This window comes from Bemisia tabaci, chromosome 2 (genome assembly GCF_918797505.1).
Source record: "Bemisia tabaci chromosome 2, PGI_BMITA_v3".
Lineage (NCBI taxonomy): Eukaryota > Metazoa > Arthropoda > Insecta > Hemiptera > Aleyrodidae > Bemisia > Bemisia tabaci.
The window spans coordinates 34,112,680-34,138,782 of NC_092794.1; the positions used below are offsets into that span (position 1 = coordinate 34,112,680).

Sequence of the window (26,103 nt, forward strand, 5' to 3'; positions counted from 1 at the left end):
TGACTTCTGCTCATGGAAACGGACGGAAAGGGCCAAGCACCGTGGCAACTCAATAAAGATCCGGGCGGGAGATCCGGCGCGGCGCTCTTTGCACGGGATATTTAACCAGAGAGATTTATCCTATAATCATTAAGGATCCTTTTTGGAGGGTTATATACAGTTGGGTGTCAGCGAGTTCCAAATCGAATGTTGCTCTACTGTTTTTATTTTGCACGCTACCGATTATTATTTACTGAATCGAACAGTTTTGAGAAATAAATGATTGGCTTTACCTCACTGGAATGCGCCCTGTGCTCTTTTCCAACTTTTAATAACAAAATCCAATTTTTCCACTATTTTTCGTTAGGTGCCGATGCTTGGTTTCAAATAAAGTACCAACACAATGTACATGTATATTTTTTAATAACGCTTTATTTATTCTAAAAAGCGCTGAAGTGTCCGAAATTTTCCTTTGTGGTAAAGCTTAGCTCTAGCTTTCTACTGGGCTGATTTTCATGATTTTTGCGGATATCAACAGGTAATTTTGTTTAAATGAGCCCGCTTACACAGCCTGATTTATGGGGGGGGGGGGGGGCATGGTGTTATGCCATCGGGCGACAAATTTCGGGGAATTTTTTTGGGTTTTTTTATGGAAGGGGAGTTTATGTTTAATTTTCGCCTTTTACGTGTCACAAATCCTCGTTCCTTAATAAATCATTTCCCCTTTCCTAAATAATTGTTTGCAACACTTTCCTGCACAAATGCGCATCCTTCTCACTATCGCAGAATACGATTGCGCTTTTGATGTTTTCGAAACCTATATTTCGTGCGCAACGGCATCGCGTGAATCTATAAGATATATAATTGATCAAGAGTAAGATATTATATTATTGACCCGAAAAAAATCCCTAGCCGGGAAGAAAAAAATCCCTAGATTTCGCTAAAAATCCCTAAATCGCCAGATTTGCTCAAATATCCCCCAAAAAGCCCTAGAATTTACACAAATTGCCATTTTCAACGTAGAAATATGACATCGTTTGATGTATCAGTTTGGAATATTTTAATCTGATTGGCTTGTTTGAATTTTGCCGCCCTATGAAAGCATTGAACAGACCAATAAAATGAAGGAATTGGTAGTCGCGAATTCCCCCATTTAACCAATGTAAATTTTAATTTTTTGTCACAGTTCGTTTGAGCGTTTCACTGGGTTGATTTCCATTACTTTCCGGCTACCGACAGGCGATAGTCCCTAGATGAGCCCGCTCCATGCGGAGTTTGGCAATATGACCCAGGGTTCTAATATTTGGGTTGACTGGTGAGCTGGGCAAGGGTAGGGGCAATAAGCAAAATTTGAAGTTCCCTACCATGAAAAATGACGGGAATTTCAAATTTGGCGGAAAATCGACCAAATTAGAGATATTGAATTTTGGTTTTTTTAGTCTCAGTTCGTTTGGATGATCAACCGGGGTGATTCTCATGGTTTTCGCGGCTACTAATGGAAGAGAATCCCTGGATAATCCCGCTCTATACTGAGGGCGCGATACGATGATGTCTGGACCTGAGGTTTTTCCAGCACACGCTGACACCAGCGCAACCACATCTCGGCCGATGCCGGTCTCCTTTAAACATGACAATAGACCGCTCGGCATCAATGGATCTCAATCCGTTGGCCTCCCCTGTGGCCTATTGGAGCTCCAAAGAAATTTGATGACATTTTTAAGATTTGCTTCGACTTTAACTCTCTTAGTAAACTTACATTCTGCGGAAAAAGCAGATTACAATGAACTAAATTTTTTTATGATTTGTATATATACAACGGAGATGTCGGTCCGCAAGTTGCAAATTCAGCAGAAGAAATATTGGACCGCATTTAGCAAAAAGAAACCAGCGTGATTACAGTGTTTTCAAAATCGTGCGACTACTTTTTTTTCTTTTAAAAATACGAAATATATGTACTGTATGAAACTTTACAGAATAACTTCCCTTCAAAATTAACAAAAATTATTTAGTGGGAAGCAAGAACTATTTCCTACTTAGGGAGATTTTTTTTTAGATAATTATGAAAAAGCAATATTTAAACAACACTGTGATTGCGCAGGTTCCTGTTTGCTAAATGCGATCCTATTGATCTTGCTATGCCGCAGAATCACGTATTTTCTTTGGTTTGACCACCGATTTGCTCGAAATTTTACCGCGAATTTGAAAATATAGACTAAAAAAACTTTTTTTGAAAAAATAAAAAAGTTGCACTCGCGAGCTGTCTAATTCTCGGTTGAAATTTCGAGGGTCAGATTCAGGTAAGCGCGAGACAATGGGGCAGCGATGTCGAGCGTGCCGAGTAGCGGTCTAGAGGATTGCTGTGTTGCCAATTACGAGATTATGGTATTTACTCATTCGATTTTCCAAACATCGTAGCGCGCCCCCGGTATACTTAAATTGAGCAACAAAGGCCTGCGAAGCGGGCCCTTTGGGGGTTGGACTGCATAGCGGCCAGTAATTAAAAATGACCCATCATGAAGAACAAAAGCAATAGCATTTCTAGTTCCGTGATCGACCAGCAGGGGTATATAGGGTGTTGCAAGACGATGCAAAAATTTTCAGGTTGCTAGGGTCGCTCCGAAATAGAACAGAATACATTGATCGCAATCAAGCGGAGTGACGTGACTCGAGGGACCGGATTTATCATATCGATGGCTATAGTGGCCCAATCACACATGAAAAAATTTCTTTTGAGAATTTTTTTGGTCTTACTCCCTGAAATCAATTCATTTGAACAAAAAGACTCTGCCAAGTTTCAGACAAATTGAATAATGTTAACCCATGCCGACTGAGCCATCTTTTTTATATGGGATTTTACATTGAAGAACACTTTTTTTTTTTAGAAAATGCAATTTTCCGGAAAATCGGTAATTTCTAGAAAAAATCTGAAACCGTATTCGGAATAAGCCGAAAAAATTGAGAGGGAAGAGTCCCATCAGACACTTCAAAAACAATAAATTCACCTCTCGTTTTAGCGGTGAAACATGGGAAAGTGCTTTTATGGAGGGTAAATGACGGTATAAAAATCTCAAATAATTGCATAGGTCTGCGTCCGAAAACAAAGCTTAACATACGATGGTTGTAATTCATGAGTTTTTTCCGCTGTGTCCGATAATACTATCCCTATTTCTTCATCTCATCAGCATTTCCTGGAATATATACATATTTTCTCGTAAGAAGGGGGAATTACCATTGATCGACGTTAAAGATTTCGTCATTCATACCTTGTCTAGAGGCCCAATGTGCAGTAGTTTTCCTCAGAATCATGAATACCACACCAAGATTTAGAGAGTATTTGTGTGGGCACTTTATTTGAAACCAAACATCGGCACCAAACGAAAAATGGTGGAAAAATTGAATTTTGTTATTAAAAGTTGGAAAAGAGCACAGGGCGCATTCCAGTGAGGTAATGTAAACTAGATTTCGGAGGTCTTGAAATCAAAAATAACACATTTTCTGAAACATTCCTTAAAAATGGTCCTTTCATGATATGTTTCGCTGGATACGTGTCAAAATTGTTGTTGCTTCTGAAATGAAAGCCAATCATTTATTTCTCAAAACTGTTCGATTCAGTAAATAATAATCGGTAGCGTGCAAAATAAAAACAGTAGAGCAACATTCGATTTGGAACTCGCTGACACCCAACTGTATATAACCCTCCAAAAAGGATCCTTAATGATTATAGGATAAATCTCTCTGGTTAAATATCCCGTGCAAAGAGCGCCGCGCCGGATCTCCCGCCCGGATCTTTATTGAGTTGCCACGGTGCTTGGCCCTTTCCGTCCGTTTCCATGAGCAGAAGTCAAAGCGGAGAGAGATGTGACCACGCTGCGCTGCCAAAGGTTCCGGCTACCTGCGAGCCTGCGACTCCGGAGCGGAAGATTCGGGTTCCGCCGGAGCGCTAACTTGTCTTACAGTCCCCGCCCCTCCCATTTCAAGTGGTATTTAATCCCCCTAAATTTGGAGCACAAAATTTTCTTTTTGCGGCACAAAATAGCACAAAATTAGCACAAAATTATGACGTACTTTTTTTCTCGAAATTCGAAAGTGGGGGGCTATCGTTTCTACAGCCCCCCCAATTTGAAATGGTATTTAACCCCCTTAATTTTGGAGCACAAAATTTTCTTTTTGCGGCACAAAATAGCACAAAATTAGCACAAAATTATGACGTGCTTTTTTTCTCGAAATTCGAAAGTGGGGGGCTGCCGCACCTGCGACCTCCCCCTTAAATTTGGGGTGGTATTTAGGACCCCTAATTTTGGAGCACAAAATTTTCTTTTTGCGGCACAAAATAGCACAAAATTATGAGAGTATTACGGCATACTTTTTTTTCAAGAAATCAAAAAGGGGAGCAAACATTTCCACAGCCCCCCCAAAATTTGATGTGCCCGTTTACCCCCCTAAATTTACAAAAATGAATAATATCTCTACGGCACAAAATAGCACAAAATTAAAGCAGAAGCATGGCATACTCCACTTTCAAGAAATCGAAGAGGGGGGCAAACATTTCCACAGCCCCCCCAATTTTGAAATACCAATTTTTCCCCCTTAAATTTGAAAAAATTGAAAGTCTTGCTACGGCACAAAATAGCACAAAATTAGTACAAAATTATGGCATACTCCTTTTCCGAGAAATCGAAACAGGGGGCAAACATTTCTACAGCCCCCCCAATTTGGAATGCTGCTACCCCCCTTAATTTTGCGGCACAAAATTTTTTTCTTGCGGCACAAAATAGCACAAAATTAGCACAAAATTATGGCATTCTTTTTTTTCGAAAATTCGAAAGTGGGGGGGCTACCGTTTCTACAGCCCCCCCCAATTTTGAGGAGCGTTTCCCCCCTTAATTTTGCAGCACAAAATTTTTAATTTGCGGCACAAAATAGCACAAAATTAGCACATAATTATGATATAATTTTTGGTTTAAGATTCGAATGTGGGGGGGCTGTGGAAATGGACCCGTTTCACTGAACATTTTTTATTCATTTTCTTGCGTTTTTTTCAAAAACGTACACGGTTTTAAGTTTGAATTGATTTCTGCGTGTGTAAAATTGAAAAAACACCTAAAAATGGGCCAAAAATGGCAACAATGGACCATAAGGCCCCTTAAAATTTGTCGGAGGCCTTTAAAAAGGCCAGAAACGGAAAGTACGCAAAAAAATACATAGGAATCATTTGCTGAAAGAGTGATAACAGTCGAAAAAGTCGACGAAAATAACTATTTTTCGATGCCAAGATTCTGGGTTTGAGGCGTTGTTGCACCTTTGCATGGGCTCCGTTCGGTAAAATATTTGGCATAAAGTCTACCTAGGACTAGTACTTTGAAAATATGAAACATTCAGCAAAATCCAGGTGGGGCCGGAAAAGGCCCAAAACGATACTTCTCCTTTTGACCGGCTGTAATTTTTGAACGAGTGAACCGATTTTAGTATTATTTGCGACATTTTTCTTGTCTTTTTAAGTTCTTTTTAACCATGTCTGAAAAAATTGGAGTTGTTCTTTGAATTTTTAAAGTTGACCCCCGCTGGGGCCCCCAGGGGGATCCACCAAGAAAAAGCCCCCATCGAAAAATTTCCCTTTTCGAATGATGAAGAATGTCACTAACCGCGACCTTCTATCTTGTTTTGTTCAAAAATTATACCCACTTAGGTTGGATGCCTATCTCGGAGGAAGGAAAAGTGCCGAGAGCTGGAAGTTGTTGAAAGGGCTACGTCGGGACATGAAACGCGACATAATATCTCCGATATCAGTTGAAAAACTGGAGGGTCATTTTAAAAATCTATTGACAGAGAGGGGACCGGAGTTTCAATACGAAAGCACAAAGACGGAGTGTATTAACAACGTGGAGGTCCACCTGGAGGATGTGGTAAAAGCAATCAGGGGTTTAAAGAATTGCAGGGCTCCTGGCCCGGGAAATATACCAGCACAGTTGATCAAATGTGGAACGGGCAAGTTGTTTAGGCACTTGAGGGACTTGATGCAAGATTGTATTGCAACTGGTAATGTTCCGAAAGAATGGAAAGAATCTTGGGTGACAGCGTGGTATAAGGGGAAAGGCAGAAAGGACGACCGTGATGACTACAGGGGCTTATCAGTCCCAGGAACGCTGAGCAAGATGTATGGCAAGATTCTGAAAGCGAAGATCGAGGAGGAATGGAAAGAACATGAAGCGGAGGAGCAAGCCGGGTTCAGAGCAGGGAGATCAACGATCGAACATTTATTTACCATCACCCAAGTGATCGAAAAGAAAATGATGGTGGGCCAGGGGTTGCATTTGGTGTTTGTGGACCTGCAGAAAGCCTACCATATTGTGCCGTTAGTGAAACTTTGGGAAGCATTGAACAAAAGTGGTTTTAGTTGGGGGTTGGTGAATGCTATTAAGGAATTTTATAATGGGACATATGCTAGGATTAAATCACACGGGGGCTTATCCCCCGGATTTTTTGTAACTAAGGGATTAAAACAAGGGTGTTGCCTGTCGCCAACCTCGTTTAAAATTTAAAACCCCAAAAACCCAAAAACTTGGGTAAAGAGACTCCGGGCAAGTCACCATCCTCTTGCCAAAAACCTCCAAAAGCTCTTCTTTGTTCCCCTCTTCAGTGAAAAAAGAAAATATCACACTCCGACCATAGAGAAAAAAAAGGAGGTGTTTGCATCTTGAGGATTTGTACCCACCTACGTCATCAATGTAAACAAGACGCTCGTTGAGGGTTATGTTGACGCTGTAAAAACGGACCATAATGTCCGATTTTTTTACTTAAATCAACTCTTTATTTAATTTCAAGCACTTTTTATAAAATGACTTTTTCCCTTAAATTACACCATTTCCAAGAAAATCGACAGGATAAAAACGTCGCTGTACCCAATGACGTCATCAAAGCTATAGATACTCTATGAAAAATTCCAAGATGCCCGAAATGCAAACACCTCCTTTTTTTTCTCTATGCACTACGACAGTTTCCATTTCTGTCATAGAGTACCCCAAGCGGACCAAAGAACGGAACTCTTAGTCGTTTACACATTACCTATTTAACAAAATCTCCAGGAGGTCACAGACAGGCTGGCAGCCCCTCATCGGACCAAAACGCACACCGTACCATTTTTTCCTTGTAGGTATGTGCCTCCAAAGTAGGTACATGAAATGACTCCTTGAGGGGCGGGCAAGTTTGATTGAAATTCACGTTGTCTTCTGAAAATGAGCTAAAATTTTTACCTTGAAGAAGAAGAAGAAAATCGAGTTATCATTTTCTCCCATACACGGTAGGTATGCCTATGAGAGGCACCAGGAACGCCTTCCAAAATTATTGATGCAACCCGCACGACTCCGAAGTCAGCGGAAACTTTCTTGAAGCGTCTCCTAAGATTTTCCCTACGCAATAATCCCCTTCAAAAATGAATGATGCAACAAGCGCGTCCTGTATGACCGCGAAAGCTCCTCAGATGAGTAGTCTTTTGGTCTGGTCAGAAAAATATTCGATCTTTATTTTTCGTCTTCTCTTCTCATTTCCCGCATTGACGGAGGCGAAATTTTTTGGAAAGCATGACGCGCCCGGCCCAATGCTCTCACTGAGGATCAACCTGTAGATAGACTGCTATAAATATTTAGGAAACAGATGTTCCGGCTCACTGAGAATGAGGCCAATTTCCGAACTGATACCTAGTACGGGGTCAGAATGGAAAAAGTCAATAATGACTACGAGGGGGCTTTGTACACTTCCAAATATACAGTACCTACCATCTTTGTTGTACAAGTATTCCTTAACGATCATTCATAATGGAAGGCCACATTCTATTCGCACTTTTTTTTACGCATTGGGCCGGGCGCGTCATGCTTTCCAAAAAATTTCGCCTCCGTCAATGCGGGAAATGAGAAGAGAAGACGAAAAATAAAGATCGAATATTTTTCTGACCAGACCAAAAGACTACTCATCTGAGGAGCTTTCGCGGTCATACAGGACGCGCTTGTTGCATCATTCATTTTTGAAGGGGATTATTGCGTAGGGAAAATCTTAGGAGACGCTTCAAGAAAGTTTCCGCTGACTTCGGAGTCGTGCGGGTTGCATCAATAATTTTGGAAGGCGTTCCTGGTGCCTCTCATAGGCATACCTACCGTGTATGGGAGAAAATGATAACTCGATTTTCTTCTTCTTCTTCAAGGTAAAAATTTTAGCTCATTTTCAGAAGACAACGTGAATTTCAATCAAACTTGCCCGCCCCTCAAGGAGTCATTTCATGTACCTACTTTGGAGGCACATACCTACAAGGAAAAAATGGTACGGTGTGCGTTTTGGTCCGATGAGGGGCTGCCAGCCTGTCTGTGACCTCCTGGAGATTTTGTTAAATAGGTAATGTGTAAACGACTAAGAGTTCCGTTCTTTGGTCCGCTTGGGGTACTCTATGACAGAAATGGAAACTGTCGTAGTGTGATATTTTCTTTTTTCACTGAAGAGGGGAACAAAGAAGAGCTTTTGGAGGTTTTTGGCAAGAGGATGGTGACTTGCCCGGAGTCTCTTTACCCAAGTTTTTGGGTTTTTGGGGTTTATATCATCTCATTTTTCCAAGAAGACTGTTATTTTACCAAATGAAGTCCAAGTCCCCCCACTTATGAATGAATTGGATTACATTTTGCAATAAGGAACCATTACCTCTGGCTCTTCCATCTGCATAGGAGCATGCACATCTGCATAGGGAAACCAATAGCATGTATTCTGTTTCTAAAATGGACCAGAAATAGTGGTTCCTAATTGCAAAATGTAATCCATTTAATGCTTATAGCTATGAAGTGGATATCTCCTTGCTGTGTAGCAAAGTTTCTCGGATCCGTCTTATTTTTTTACACCCTTGAGTGCCATTTTTAATTAATCAGTTCAAAGCGATTTCGACGATTAATCATTAATTGTTAGGTCGAAGAAGAAATTTTCTTCGGAAAGCTATGGCTGAATTGACTTTACAACTGAACTTGTGAGAGCATCAACTGAGGCAAATTTTGCAGAAAGTTATACATGGTAAGTGATAATTATTTCAACGCTCTCTTAGTTTTAAAAAGAGATAAGTTTTAAAAATCATAATCTACTCAACTGTAGATATCCCTGAAAAGAAATACGATTGTAGAATCCCAAGAAAAGAAAAAGAAGAAAGAAAAGAAATACGAAGAAATCCAATGATAAATTGCAACTACGGTAGGTAAGTACTTATTCAAATTAATTGCTCTAAAAATTGTTCCTTCAATGAGTAAATAGGCAACATTCTCAACACTACAATGCAATAGAAATAATTTTACCATGGAATTGAAATTTAAAGAAATGTGTGCTGCTTGAGTAATAGAAGTTTGGAAATCAGGGCATTCAACAGCTTCCCAGACCTCATTAGTGTAACAATCTAAAAATTGTAAGGATCAAAAGTGTCAAGCTCTCAGAATTTTTGTTCTCTGATTATCAAGAAGCCCTGCTAGAAATGTTCAGTGTCATTTTTATTTTTGTTTGCGAAAGGTAATTATTTTAAGAGTTTCTTGGATTCTTGGTGTCCTCTGAGACTGTGAGAATATTTGTACTTTATCTTTCATCAAATAATGAACATTTTCATTGTAATTTTTGTCTATATTTAGTAGAGTACATTATTCGATGATTATCTTCAGTATGTATTAGATCTTTCCCCCAGCAACAATGTTTACTGAAATTTTATGAGATCTATGTAGTTCTCATAGGTACTGACCTGCATCATGGTCAGTATCATCTTTGAGGAGTAAATGAAAAAAAAATATTTTCTCTTGGTTCCTCAATTCAGGGCTCTGATGAATAAACCCTGTTTGACAACAATGTTAGTAGGTAAAATTGCTCCCTCCAAAATCCTTTAAGCGGTATCAATTTAGTGGTAAAGTTATCAACGACCCTCATTGAATCTCATCTGGTTCACTGAATTTCTGAGGGATAGACAGGGTGACAGGTTCTGTAAAAGTTAGGAAATTAAGCCCTCCTCACTGTGAAAATATGTCAGGTAGTTTTGCTGCGGAGCATTGAAATTCCTTCTTCCAGTAAAAAAATTGGACTATTCAGTTTAAAGAGACTGAACACTTAAAATTAAGTCAAGTAAGAACTTAACATTTTTGTGAAAAGAATTTTTATCTGAGACACCTAATGTCAAAAGAGGACATTCTAAAATCAGGGAAAAGTTCGTGACCACTAGGTACGCTTAAAATCCCAGAAAAGAATTTTCTGCGCATCAAAGTCATTAATTACACAGTTTTCAGAAATTATGTTGAATTATTTATCAGCAGAGAAATGAAAAGACTCTGAAAGTCTTTGTGGATGAACTTTGTGGATTGCGGTAAGTAGTTTCCCAGTTTGGCCATGGCATTGATATATTCGTTTCGTCATTAATCATTATCAATAAAAATATCCCTATCTACCGTAAATGTTGGAAAACCAGTGTGCATGTAATCTGGTAATCCTTAATTAATAACTGTAGATTTCTCACCTGCTAAACTGCCTGATGAGTTGAAAAAATGTTGACTTTGAGACAGATTCTTAGGTCCTGGTTCATGCTTTCGTAAGTTGAGTTGCAATGTCAATTCCGTCATAGCTTTCAGCAGAAAATTTCTTCCTTGATATAACGTTTGATGATTCATCGTTGAGATAGCTTTGCACTGATTGATGATCATAACTTCACAATCCGCGTAAGAAATTCGCGTGTTTTTAAGCTTCCCGCTTCAAAAACGATACTACGGCACAGGTGAACATTTTGATAGAGGAGTCGCTCCATCGTCGGCGATATTCATCATGGCCGACGCTTGCGCGCAGTTCCGCGCGTAATTCGAGGAGAGTTCAAGGTCAATCAATTCGGGCGTGGAAAACATGAACGTTAAAACAAGCCGATTGTTATCTGGTCCAATCCAGTTCAGGTATTATCCATGGTATTATCTCGTCCCATCACACGTGTTTTGGCGGATTGGCGTCGGCAATGATGAGTATTGTCGACGATGGAACGACTCCTCTTACAAAATGTTCACCTGTGCCGTAGTATCGTTTTTGAAGCGGGAAGCTTAAAAACACGCAAATTTCTTACGCGGATTGTGAAGTTATGAGTGCATTTCAGACTTTGCCGATGCGCTCATCGTGATTTTTGAGGCATTATCTAAAAGAAACAACTCTTATTTTTGCTCTAGCAAAAGTTTGCAACAGGCCCATTGAAAAAACAATTGGTTTCCGTCCCCCCTCCCCCCTAAGGGTTCCCCGGAAAATTTTAGGGGGCCAGAAAGTAGCTCCCTTTGACCTGAGAACATCCCCCAAGTTTCAAATCTTTGCCTCCATTAGGTAAAAATTTAGAGGGGATCGAATTATGGATCACCCTTTATATCGCACGAATTTCGCCATATATATTGTGAAGTCGATTTCTTATATATTGACACATTTCTTATATATTGCACGATTTTCGCCGTATATTTTGGAGTCGATTTCCTAAATATAGGCGCTGAATGTCTTAAAATTATAATAACTAACTAACTAACTGTCACATTTCTTATATATTGCGACAGTTCCGTATATATATTTCAAAATTTCATATATATCTTGAATGTTTCATGTATTACATCATTTCTTATATATTGTCAACATTCGTATCTTTAGTTACAAACGGCCCTTCATATCCTGAGACCGATAACTTGTTGACTTCCGTTTGGTAAACAGTCCAGGACATCGGGCAATCCCAACGGAAGTCGAACAACGCCGAGCGTTGGGCATCGGGTAATTCCATTGCCCAACGCTCCTCAACAGTTGACTTCGACAACGCAGCTACTGTCTCGATTGTTCTCGAGTCTCGACGTCCATGAAATAGGAACTAACCTAACATTCGTGATTTGTTTTGTTGTTCTGCCCGTGAGTTGATGACTGCAGAGAGCACTAACACTGTTACTCTACCGTGTGTATGTGTTAGTGAAGTCGGGTTTCATGATTTTCGGGATGCTGTCCAAGATACAGCCTAAACGGTAAAAGTAAACCCCAACTTATGTATAATTTTTAGAATCCTCATATCTTCAAGATGATTACTGGAAATAACCATAACTTCATTCCAGAATAGTGTAAGCGAGAAATTCAATGATAAGCGTCGGCGGGTCGGGTCGCCCATTGCACCCGAAAAGCAGTTTAGACGCAATATTTCTCTTAGGATGCCTTGGATATTAATGAAACTAAAACGCACACTACACGGGAACAAGACAATTCTTTTAATATAACATTATATACTTAGGGCACTGATGCCTCGTATTCTCCATAGCTTTGTCCGAACGTGAAAATGGTCAAAGTGGATACTTTTTGCTATTTTAGGCACATATGCGTAATTATCTCGTTTAATAAATCATCAACCTCCTTGAAACTCAATAGTTCGTTAGACGGGACCGAGACGCATCTTTAGACACCAAAATTGCTGAAATCCGTCGCTCCGTTGCTTTTAAAAGTTTACGGGACCGCAACTAAAAACCCAAATACCTAAGCCAAGTTCGTGTAACTATGGTGTCGTTGCCTCGACCGGGCTGTGCTGTGTAGTGTGTTGCCAATTGTTGGAGGATAGGTTACTTGCCCGGTGGTGGCTACCGCCACTCATGATGCCTCGACCGAGCTGTGCTGTGTTGCCAATTGTTGGAGGATAGGTTACTTGCCCGGTGGTGGCTACCGCCACTCATGATCTGGAAACTAGAGTCCCTTTATACCCAGAGTTAAGACAACTCGATTATCAGCTGACTGGCAGCCGGCCTTGGCTGGCCATGGAGGCGAAACGAGTGCACCCAAACGAATGATATTGAGGGATAAGGATCAGGATTCCTGCGATGTCTGTCACACAAAAACAACAACATCAACAAATTGATCAATTGAAAAGAAAATGAGATTGGTTTGTGAATAATTTCTTAATCTATTTTCATTTTGGACTGATGGAAATAACAATTTACTCTTGATAAACCACAATTAGGTAATATTTTCATTATTCTTGTTCACATACGAGGTACCGCCATCTTGGTGCACTCGTTTCGGCCTCCATGAGCGAGAACCAATCAGAATTGGATTTTTTTTTAGGCCACTTTCAGCCCAACCCTGGCCCAACCAAAAGTGAGTTGTCTTAACTCTGGGTATAAAGGGACTCTACTGGAAACCGCATTGAAAGAATGGAAGAGGAAATGTGCAAATATGGGCGTCCCGTTGGAAGATGGTGACACATGATCAAGTGGTGGTAGCGCAAGACGAAGAAGATGCAGATTATATGACACGCAAGTTAGTGGAGGAATATCGATTATGGGGCCTTGATGTGAGTGTCTCCAAAACAGAAAAATTGGTTATTGGTGGTAATCAGCAAGGTATAGAGTTGGAGGATGGCCGGTACATCAACGGATGTGAATAGAGTACCTGTATAGCGAGAGTATGGACAGAAGTGAAACTCCGAAAATCCACCAGGCCTTCACCGATGCTTCTGCGAATAAAGTCGTCGTTTTCCGCACGAAAGAACGTAACTACATTTCAATGTTGCCAAATTTCCTTTCGTAAATTGCATTTTAACCAGAAAAGTATTGGACATTTCTAACTGAAAATTTCACTGATTTTTCTTCCGATTTCATGCAAAAATCAGACAAATTTGGATATTAATTGCACACTTACATTTTTGTAAAATAAATTAATTGTTGGAGTCAATTTGGCAACCTTGGATTGGAGTTACGTTCCTTCGTGCGGGAGACGACGAAGTTAGGGCCCAGAAATGCAGCCAACCTATGAATTTCAATTAGCCAGAACGATTTACTAATACTAATGTTACGAACCGTCGTTTATTAAGCACGTGTTTGACTCAGTTTTTGCATAAATTTACTCAATTTTGCGGAAGAACGCTCATTTCTGTACATTCTTGGCCATCTTGGTTAGAATTGGAATCTGCAGACTGGCAGTGAAATTTTGTGCGTTAGAGGTTGGTTAGAAGGGTGGCTGCACTTTTGGGCCCTAAGCCCTCCATGAAGCGATCTGTCCATACTCTCGCTATACAGGTACTCTAGATGTGAAGAGTATAAATACCTTGGAGTATGGCTGACCCAAGATGGGAAGTTTGATCGGGCCATCAGAGAACGTAATATGCAAGGAAGAAAAGCCATCGCGATGTTAAACGGGGTTCTCTTGGATCAGAGAATCTCGAAGGAAAATAAACGGAGAATTTACAGCGCCATCGGGCAGAGCATGATTACGTACGGGAGTGAGGTCTGGCAATTGAAGAAAAAATCTGAGGATATTTTACGGGCAACCAAAATGGACTTATGGCGAAGGTCTGCAGGGATCTCGCGGAGAGAGCGCGTTCGTAATAAACGAGTGCGTGAGATAATGGGAGTTGAGGTAGATATTGAGCACGATATCAAAACCAGGCAGCTGGTTTGGTATGGACACCTGCGGAGAATGGCAGATAGTCGGTCGCCCAGAAAGGTATTTGATTGGGTTCCTCCCGGAAGAAGGCGGCGTGGACGTCCAGTAAAAGGTTGGCGGGAGGGAGCAGTGGAGGGGGAGATCAGACTGTGTAATCTGCCCGATGATTTGTGGGAGGATCGATTCCGATGAAGATTTGGAGTCGCAGAGCGCTCTAGTGCGCTGAGTTAGCGGCTTGATATGTATGTATACCCACTTTTCAGTTACTTAACGGACACCCGGTATAACCGCGTTCAGTTTCAGAAAGGACCAGAGACAAGAGACCGAAGGGATGTCGATTTTTTCGATTCGATTCTGACGAATCGATTTTTTCAGAGAAAAAATCGATTTTTTTGAATCGATTTTGTGAAAGGCGATTTATCGATTCAATCGATTTTCTATTTAAAAAAATCGAAAAAATCGTTCAGACTTTTTCGCTCTGTTTAAAGTTTAAATTACTCTTTTAACGTCACGTCAAACCTACTTACGTTCAAACGCGGGTCCAGAAGGAAGGTATTTAGCGTTTGGTAAACTTTCTAATACATTCTTTTAGGTTTAATTGCAATTGCTGAACAGATCTTCAAGCACCATAACGACCATAACCTCTTTGAAATTTGAATGAATACTGTAAACAAAACTTCTTAACCGTCAAAACGGTCAGACGTCAAACATTCCTTGAACTAGTTGAACTTTCACTTTCACTACCTACTTATTTTATCCTACCTACCGATTTAATCAACGCCACTAGTAGAACTTTCTTTCACTTTAAAAATTTCTAAGCCTGAAATTAGCTCGTGCGCGGGAAAAAACGATTTTTTCGATTCGATTTTAAAAATCGATTTTTGAGGTACGATTTTAAATCGATTAATCGATCTTTCGAAAAAAATCGAATCGATTCGCGTAATCGATTTTTTCAAAAAAATCGACATCCCTCACGCCCTATTCCGCCAATTAGAGTCCCTTTATACCCAGAGTTACGACAACTCACTTTTGGTTGGGCCAGGATTGGGCTGAAAGTGGCCTAAAAAAAAATCCAATTCTGATTGGTTCTCGCTCATGGAGGCCGAGACTAGTGCACCAAGATGGCGGTACCTCGTATGTGAACAAGAATAATGAAAATATTACCTAATTGTGGTTTATCAAGAGTAAATTGTTATTGCCATCGGTCCAAAATGAAAATAGATTAAGAAATTATTCACAAACCAATCTCATTTTCTTTTTAATTGATCAATTTGTTGATGTTGTTGTTTCTGTGTGACAGACATCGCAGGATTCCTGATCCTTATCCCCCAATATCGTTCGTTTGAGTGCACTAGTTTCGGCCTCCATGGCCAGCCAAGGTCGGCTGCCAGTCAGCTGATAATCGAGTTGTCGTTACTCTGGGTATAAAGGGACTCTACCGCCAATGTATTTTGAGTGAGGCACATCTAATTCTCGCGGATTCAACAAAACAACGGTCATGTATTTTCTGATTTCGCCTAAAGTTGACTGGTGCTAGTCGCATCTGGTGAGCTTTTGGCAATATGGCGATTTGTTTACATTCTTCCTTATCACTTGCAAAGCGGAAAATTTTCCAATTTTTCCTTTGAAACTCTCCGAATTTGTCATAAAATGACTTTTTACCAAGTAAATAATTAATTCACCCCTTCTACTCAACATTTGTGATACTTTCGGTGGTTTCACTTCTTGCAGTGAGAAACAGATTCTCACAAGGTCCTCAGATTGTTAAACTTCCATATGGATAATTATTTTAGCAATCGAAATGTTCTTTGACTGTAAATGGTGTATAATTTTTTCAAGATAATTCTCTGTAAATAATTCTGTTTCCAAAATCCTATCCCGAAGCCTGATGTAATGCATTGAATGCGGAGCATTTCGACTGAAGAGTCGATATGTGTCTTTAAGGAGCTGTGTAAATGAAACGGTTGGATAAGCCTGTAAGCAGTACAATTTCTTTTGTGTGTGAAAAATAACTGAATGTCTAGAATTCTAAACATCTGACCGTATCTCAAGTACCTGAAGGAAATGTTGGTCAGGTCAGAGTTTGTGAATCCTTGGCAGCAGTTACTGAAATTCTCCTACGTACTTAACAACTTTGCTCATTAAAGTTTGGTAAGTGAGAAATGTAAACCAACAATAAGTAGTGCGCGGTTTGAATCTTCGCCTGTTCTCGTCAAGAGGTAGATTTGACGCATTATGAAAAAGCTAAAAACTGCAAATAAGCTGTCACATTTCTTTCTTGAAAGATGCCTGTTCAAACTAAATTTAGTTTCTTTATTTCTGAATGATGATAGAACCTTTAAGGGCCGAAATATCACGAATTTTGATCTATAAGTTGTAAGAGAGCACTCTGGTGAGATCCTCTTTCCTTTTTTCGAGTTACACATTTTCCAATTTTACAGGAAGTAGTATTAGTTGCATCCAGTACCTATCACAATTTATATGTATTCAATGTGTTTCCTCATCGAAATGAACGAAGAAAAAACATTTACTTTTATTTTCACCGAATTAATGAGAGTTTTACTGCCAACTAAGCTAGCAAATGTTTACGGTGAAGCTACTTTATTTGTTTCACGACTCCCAATTTTAGGAATTCTAAGGCGAAGTTGATAGCGTATACATCATTTCTCATTTAATGCAAGGTTGAAATACTTTATGATGGTGGTGGAAGAGACAATTCTGGTAAAATTGAGAGAATAATCAGGAAGAAAAGTTCTTAAACAAATCTCAGGAACTCCATCAGATGATGGGCACTTCACCCTCCAAGGATTTTTACACTATGGAGTTATGGACTAATACTGACAAGCATAATATGATGGATCTGAGCGGTCTCTTACTTACTTAACTTTGATGAGCGAAGGCCTTAAATATGCAGAAGAATTGCATTAACCAAGGCGGATAAAGAATGGTGGTCTCATTTGGATTTTGGCTGCCATCTTGAAGCGTTGTGACGTCAGGAGGGTACGGGTTTTGCCGTGCAATCCGAGGTTGAGTTGGGTTGAGTCGGCCCCCCCGGCCTCGGCCAGCCCATGTACCCGATACCGTGTGACGTCCAGAGGGTACGAAATGCGACCACCATTCTTTATCCGCCTTGTGCATTAACTGCTGCCAAGGATTCACTAACTCTGACCTGACCAACATTTCTTTTAGGTACTTGAGATACAGTCAGATGTTTAGAATTCTGGACATTCAGTTATTTTCCACACACAAAAGAATTCGTACAGCTTGCGAGCTTATCCAAACGTTTCATTTACACGCCTCCTTAACATCAAATATCGACGCTTCGCAGCCATAACACTCCGCTTTCAACGCACTACATCAGGCTTAGAGATAGGATGTTGGAGACATCAAGCATTTGATCCACGATTAATACTTATCATAGTGAGCAGCTTATGACATAGACAGTAAATTTTTTTTCGTCAAATTTCAATACAGTGTATCTGTAAGACTGGCAGTGCTGCTGTGATCAGGTTCTTAACAGATCTCAAATAGCTAAAATATCTCTATCCTGCGACATGATATGGAGGTTAATAGATTGAGAATTTGATCACAAGGTATTGATACAGTCTAGAAAAAATTATACACCATTTATAGTCAAAAGAAAGTTCGATAACTAAAATTATCCATTATGAAGTTGAACAATCTGCGGACCAGGCTCAGAGTCTCGAGGAATCTGCTTCTCACTACATAAAGTGAAACCACCGAAAGTATCACAAATGTTGATTAAAAGGGGCGAATTAATTTTTTACCTTCTAATAGGTCATTTTATGACAATTTGGAAGAGTCTCAAATGAAAAATTGGAAAATTTTCCGCTTTGCAATTGATTAGGAAGAATGTAAACAAGCCGCCATAATGCCAACAGCCGAGTAGCATCAGTCAACTTTAGGCGAAATCAGAAAATACATGACTGTTGTTCCGTTGGATCCCCGAGAATTAGATGTGCCTCACTGAAAACCCAACGTGCTCGGTCTCTATTTGTCTCTGGAAAGGACCCCACAACAAAACGGCCAAATCGGCCTAAATTGCCTAAACACGGAATCGTACGATTTTCTCAGGGATGATAGAGGGTCTTCCCAAACACTCAAAACTGGTCATATTTTTTGCCTAACCCCCAGGGAAAAGGGGTGAGAGGGGGTCAAAGTCAAAACCTTTAAATTAGCCTAACTTCTCAACGGTTTGTCGTAGAAAGATGATCTTGGTGTCAAAATTTCCAGAAAAATGAGAGCTTTCAGAATATATGTATGAAATTAATAAAATTTTAAAATTTGACCCACTTTTGGGGCATTTTACAAGGTCCCCCTTTCGTAAATTTTCGTTTTTTGAGATTTTCGGTTGTTCGGTTCGCACGGATCAAAACAAAAACAATTTCAAATGAAAGTAGAGCGTTTAAGCTTTAAAACAAGCCCAAGATGATCTGGGGAAACGATTAGAAGCGGAGTTATGAGTCTTCAAAGTTGACGCGGCGCGCGGGAACCTTGTATGTTCCGAGTCTCAAGGTCACCTGCGCGCCCCGGATTGCCTGCAGGTTGCAAGTTTTTGTGTTTTTATGCTTCTGTAGGTCATTTTTAATGTAAATCATTCAATGAAGATAGAATAATCGAAATTTTTTAATTTTACGGGAGGAGCGAGAGGGGGCTTAGAGTATCAACCATTATGTCCATCATATCTCATTAAACATTTGCTGACGATGACGATTCTGCTCTTATAATTTAGAAAAAACCATGGACCCTCAGTTCAAATATACATATGCTCCATACAGAACTGAATCATTTAGAAATTACAACCCATTGATGCCAAATTTTGGGGTACCCCTAATTTTAAAATTTGTTAATTGAGCTATAAGCTACAGCGCTTGATGGAACTCACTTGGTAAAGCCAAATAGTTTCTCGTAGAAGCAGACGAGCTTTGAGCTTCAAGATAAGTCTCAGTTATTCTTGAGGGGGCTATTTGAAACGCAGTTAAAATTTTTTGACGTTAATGTGGTGTACCTCGCCGAAGGCCCATTGTGTAAAATTAAAAAAATTCGATTAAACTATCTTCATTGAATGATTTACATTAAAAATGACCTACAGAAGCATAAAAACATAAAAACTTGCAACTTGCAGGCAATCCGGGGCGCGCAGGTGACCTTGAGACTCGGAACATACAAGGCTCCCGCGCGCCGCGTCAACTTTGAAGACTCATAACTCCGCTTTTAATCGTTTTCCCCAGATCATCTTGGGCTTGTTTTAAAGCTTAAACGCTCTACTTTCATTTGAAATTGTTTTTGTTTTGATCCGTGCGAACCGAACAACCGAAAATCTCAAAAAACGAAAATTTACGAAAGGGGGACCTTGTAAAATGCCCCAAAAGTGGGTCAAATTTTACAATTTTATTAATTTCATACATACATTCTGAAAGCTCTCATTTTTCTGGGAATTTTGACACCAAGATCATCTTTCTACGACAAACCGTTGAGAAGTTATGCTAATTTAAAGGTTTTGACTTAGACCCCCTCTCCCTCTTTTCCCTGGGGGTTAGGCAAAAAATATGACCAGTTTTGAGTGTCTGGGAAGACCCTCTATCATCCCTGAGAAAATCGTATGATTCCGTGTTTAGGCCGATTTGGCCGTTTTGTTGTAGGGTCCTTTCGGTCGCACAGTGGTTCACATTGGGGAGAAATCGTGGACAAATCAGCATTCTTTGTCAAATAATTCTCAATGAAAGTAAAATTGTCGGTCTCCTGCAGTTTTAATGGCCAACAATGTTCTTATCGGTCCTCAATGCGTTGAATTGTGTTCAGATCCACCAATTTTATCGCACAGCGATCCAAAATGGAGGAATTAGTGGATAAATTGAGATCCTCTGTCAAACTTTTTAAAATTGAAGTATAACTGTTGGTTCCTTGCAGAGTTTTTTTTTAATTATCACTGTATGTCAGACCGTGTTGCTAAAAGAACTTAGTTATGGATTAGATTTTGTAGCATTATATCAATAAAATATGCAAACTTTCAGAAATTTAAAAAAAAAATAAGGAAAAATGGAGAGAAAAAATTGAAAAAAGATTTATTTTGTAGATTATTTCAATAAAATATGCAAACTTCCAGAGATTTAAAAAAAATAAGGAAAAATGGAGGGAAAAAATTAATACAAGATTTAAACAGTCAAGAAAAGAATTGAAAAAACAGAAAAAAAGTAAAAAATCAGAAAACGAAGAAGAATCAGAAAAACGGAAAAAATATGAAAAACAGGAAAGAAAAGAAGAAAAAAATAAATAATGAAAGTATGGTCTCCTTTGAAGTGCATCAATGCAACACTTGGCTTAACAGTCACCACTTTGAAGCGATCACTTTGGACGTGTGTCCTCCCCTTATGATTGGCTCCTTCTTTGGATTCAATCGCGGCGATTAGAGAAATTCCGAGAATTTCACTCGCCCGTTGCGTGGCAATTAACCAAGTACACCTGGGGCCGAATTTTGACAGATTTTTCACACGGAGAGCGACAGCCACCGATGAGTTCAAACCGCACCACTGGCCTATCAGAAGCGGTAAGCCAGACTTAAGTGCAGTCGAGACCTGTCCTAAGTATATGTAAGTCCGGTGGAAGGACCGACAAAATTCGGCCCCTGCGTTTATTCGCCGTGTGTATCTAGGCGCTCACTCTCTCTGTAAAGGAGGGACGAGCAGAGACTGTGCACGTTGAAAATCACTGCCGTGATAGCAAAAAGAGCAGTAAGTGCAAAAATGAAGTTTTGAGGTAACGGGCTCAGAAGCTTCTGAGCAGAAAATTGTATCGAAAGAGGCCTCTGATCCTTGTCAAATTGCCACTAATCGTCCGAAAGACTCCTAGAAATCGTTCGGGTGGTTGAAAATTGACTGATTTTATTTCAATTACCTTAAAAGGTTATTTTTCATTTTCATGGTAGGCTGTTGTTTGCTTTTGTTAGGCAAGACAGCCGTAAGTGCGATCTTCTGCATGCTTTTGTGGTTGCGTTTTGGACACACAACAATCACATTTTCAGGTAGGAATTGGCAGAAGAGGGCAGCATTTCACTTGAATGCACTGTTTTCATTGGCTTTTCGAAGGAATATTGTCACTTGCTGCTATCTTGCCTAAAACAACGTCAGTTCTTGCGCACTTACGTCTTTCTCATATTTCTCGTTTCTAAACAATTATGATGAATTTTGCTGTTTTAGCTATTTCAGTGATTTCGTCTGAAATATTTTAGACGAGTTTTGAAGGAAACTTGATTCCGAAAATTTGACACTTACTGCTGTCTTCGCTATCGCGACAGGACACCCGAGGGAGAATTTCATGAGCCGCCACCGCGCCGCGCCGTCCGCAGCGCGCATGGCGCATGACCATCATTAGGTATTACCAAAGACATAAAGACGGAGGGCTAAAAGCAAAAAATGAAGCTTCTTTTCAACCACCTCTTCTATTGGCTAGAGGATTGGCGGCAAAATCGGGACAAGTCTGAAAATCAAATGTAGCGCGGAACTGAATAAAACTGCGTAAACAAAGTAATGTAGGTTGATTTTTGCCCAAATTTACTTACCCACATATGTTTTTTTAGCTTTAGGCTATTTTTTGTCCGTCATCGACTTATTAATAATTAATTTCATTTGGGAGTAACGGTCATGAAGGACTGTAACGGCCTGTTTGAACCGGCAGGACCACCATGAGCAGTAGAAAAACTAACTTTATCTGAGATTACTGCCTGCTACCGAGCAAAAGTATGTGTATTATAAAAAAATGGGCCTGTTGCAAACTTTTGCTATAGCAAAACTAAGATTTGTTTCTTATAGATAATGCCTCAAAAATCACGATGAGCGCATTGGCAAAGTCTGAAATGCACTCATAACTTCACAATCTGCGTAAGAAATTTGCGGTTTTTTGAGCTTCCCGCTTCAAAAACGATACTACGGCACAGGTGAACATTTTGTTAGAGGAGGCGTTCCATCGTCGGCAATATTCATCATGGCTAGAGTCCCTTTATACTGAGAGTCAAGACAACACCCCCTCATGGAGTCACGAACGGGAATAAAGATTACAGAAATTGAACGTTTTTTGTAATCTTTGATTCGGCCCATTCTCAAATTCCTTTCTCCGTTCCCTCTCTCATTCCGTTTGTTCCTTGCCGAACCCGTAATTCCCTGGTCCATTCCTGATTTTAATCTTTGCAATCGGTGAAAATGTAATCTTAATTCCCGTTTGTGACACTGTGAAGGCCTAAAATACGGGAACCAATCAAAATTGGATTCACATTGTCTTGACTCTCAGTATAAAGGGACTCTAATCATGGCCGACGCCAATTCGCCAAAACACGTGTGATGAGACGAGATAACACAGAATTAGACCAGATAACAATCGGCGTGTTTACGTTCATATTTTCCTCGCCCGCCTTGATTGACCCTGAACTCTCCTCCAATTACGCGCGGAACTGCGAAAGCGTCGGCCATGATGAACATTGCCGCCGATGGAACGACTCCTCTAACAAAATGTTCACCTGTGCCGTAGTATCGTTTTTGAAGCGGGAAGCTCAAAAAAACGCAAATTTCTTACGCAGATTGTGAAGTTATGAGTGCATTTCAGACTTTGCCGATGCGCTCATCGTGATTTTTGAGGCATCATCTACAGGAAACAACTCTTATTTTTGCTCTAGCAAAAGTTTGCAACAGGCCCATTCAATGACCAAACTTTCCTATCATATTCGTTGTAAGCATTTAAAACACGTTTAGAAGAAGAAATGTGGAAAAATCAAGAGGACAAGTTCAAATCAAACCGTTTGCCGCCATGGATTCCCGCGCTCATCTACACACTCACACAAGCACCCAGCGCCAAACCAGGCTTCACTTTTGTTCTCCCAGTGATCAACTGGAGAGAACTTTCCTTTCACCCTGGGCCGTTTAATCAATGTAAAATCTCGTAAAATCTCGATCGCTAGTGAGATTTTCCTCTGTTCTCTTGTAAAAAATCGCTTGAAAGAGCGATTTTTTGTATGTGTGAGTGCGCTCCCATAAGATCTGATGTAACCGCTTATCGTATTAGTGCGTATTTTACAGGGGTTTTTCGAGACTATCGATAGTCGCTGTTCGATACGTCGATACGTCGATTCAATTCTAGACATACCAACCCTTTCCTACAAAATACCCTGTTCCTTCTGAGTTTCCTTAACTTTGCCTTCTTTAACTCCGTTTCTAAATAAACTGTATTAATTATCTGAAGTTCTTTATATCTTAAAGCTTCAATTTCCAATACGAATTTCCTAACTTTTTCACCATTTTCCTTATAAAACAAAATCAATTTACGTATGTACTTTTTACCCTTGTGTTTAGCGCTTGTTTCATTTGTGCGTCAGCTTTGATACAATGGCGGATTGTTTACGTTCATTTTATAGTTGAGCATTTTCCAATTTTTTCCTTTAAATCTCTTCGAAAAAGTCCCAAAATGACTTAGCACTCTTTAAATAAGTAATTCACCCCTTCAACTTAACATTGATGGTACTTTGGATGGTTCCACCTTTTGCAGTGAGAGAAACTGAATTGCCGAGTTTCTGAGCTGGCTATGGCTGGCTCCTTGGTTTGTCCGTGTCCTTCGGTTTGATTTGTGATTTGTGCAACTTCCTTAATGGATAATCTTACTTATCAAAATACTCTTTGACTGTGCGTGGAGTGTAATTTTGTCTTGAGTCTTGACAGCATTAGCACCATGTGAATCAAAATTTCAATCAACTCCATTTTTGCCGCAGGGTAGGGATCCTTTAGCTATCCTACCGCTATCAGAGTGCTGTCGAGAAACTAATCACAACTGTCGGTATGTTCTGTTGAGCAGTTATGTAAATATAAAACGGTTGTATTTGTTAGTCAATTTCTTTTGTATGTGAACAATAACTGAATGTCCAGAATTCCAAACATCTGACTGTATCTCAAGTATATGTCGGAAATATTTATCAAGGTCAGAGTTTGTGAATCCTTGGCAGCAGTTAATGAATTTCCCCTAAGTAACAACTTCGCTCAACAAAGTTTGGTAAGTAAGTACAGCTCAGATCCACCATCGTACACATATAATTACATATTAGTTTAAAATCAGTGCGAGTAATGTTTTGAGGGTAAAGTGTTCTCTATTCTCCAACATTTATTAGCAGGGGTGCGAATTGCGCGGAGGCTGAGAGGTACTTGTTATTTTTCTAGATTTTTCAGATTTGCAATTTTTGTGAAATACTTACTGTGACTGTGGCACACATTCTAAAATTAACAAGAAATTCCACAAAAGTTTGATCAGCGCGTTGTGCTGACCTTCTTGCGAGAACCTAGCCCGAAGCTGAAAATTGCAGAGGCATGAAACAATGTTCACTTTGGTTTGTGAGATTTCCTTATAAACTTGGCATCCTCATATTTGTCCGACTTTTACCAAAATAATCTTGAAATTATCTCTCCCATCACCACATAGCTACAAAATTAGCATAAACATTCTTGATAAGAGGTGGCATAGTATCCAGAGACCCCTGAGAGTTTTGTATTAAATACTAATTATGCTCCTCTGGCAGAATTAAAAATTGACCATTCTAAACTACATACTCATATCAACAGCTCTTGCTGACAACAACCTGCTACCTTCATCAACTTAATCTAAAGTTTAGAATAATAGATAAGCCGCCAACTAATGTACTATCATTTCCATGCAAACAGTCAACCTTGTATTTATTGAGGAATGATAAATACAGTTTTTACTATGCCTTAGAGTTCTTACCATAATTCTTACCATTTGGAGTCAGGAAATAAAAATAATTGCTTCATTGTTTGCATTTTTATTGGCCAACTAAGTTCACAGTGGAACTTTCGTCTACTTGGTGTTAATGAAGGTAAATATTTATTCTTCTCTTATTTGGATGAGAATTACCTAGGTACATCAAATAGGTATGACATACTGTGACACTGGGTGCCGCTACTAGGTACTCTACTTATATTTCAACGATACTGGAAAAATTCATAACTCAGGTAAGGGCGTTATCTTGCAAGCTACAGAACTAGTAATTAGTCATATTTCGATCCTTTGAGATTCTTTCATCATTCAGAAATAAAAAACTAAATTCAGCTGGAACAGGCACATTTCTAGGAAGGAATGTGACGGATCATTTATATCTAATTTATATCTCATCGTCATCTCACTTATCAAACAATGCTTCTCGTCCTCATCTTGTTCTAATCTTGTTGAGAGCAGGCGAAGATTTGAAATGCGCGCTACAGATTCGGTAGTCGCCTGGCAAAAGGGGTACCCGCCTGACGTCACAAAACTTCAAGATGGCAACAAAAATCAAACTGGGACAATAATCAAAGAAAAGGATTGTGGTGGTTACAAAGGAATACCTAAATGATCATTCATTTTTTCGAACCCTTATAATTTAAAAAAATTAAGTTGAAGTGAAGTACGTATTTGGAGACTTTACACTTTACTGGGAGAACATCCAATGCCCAGCATGAGCATTGGAAACGTCATTCGTGAACTCAAAATGACCGACTTGTTTCCCCTTGCTTTTAGATACGACCACTCCGTCTTTATGTCTTTTTGGTTATTACACTTCTTCTAGTGTTGAGTGTTCACAAATTACTTCACAGAACATTGCGTAATTGTAAAACTCGAAAATTTAAAAAGAAATTCAATAAAAACATTGATTCAACACAA

At 39.6% G+C, this 26,103-nt stretch overlaps 1 protein-coding gene across 1 annotated transcript in view; it reads left to right on the plus strand.

Moving 5' to 3' along the window:
- The window catches only part of Fdx2 (Adrenodoxin-like protein 2, mitochondrial Ferredoxin 2), a 117,213-nt gene extending 91,110 nt beyond the window's left edge, over positions 1 to 26,103 (plus strand). Inside the window, exon 4 of the mRNA XM_072297200.1 lies at positions 21,615 to 26,103. Coding sequence (XP_072153301.1) covers positions 21,615 to 21,636 — 22 coding nt within the window. The 3' untranslated portion in view covers positions 21,637 to 26,103. The remainder of the gene's footprint in view (positions 1 to 21,614) is intronic.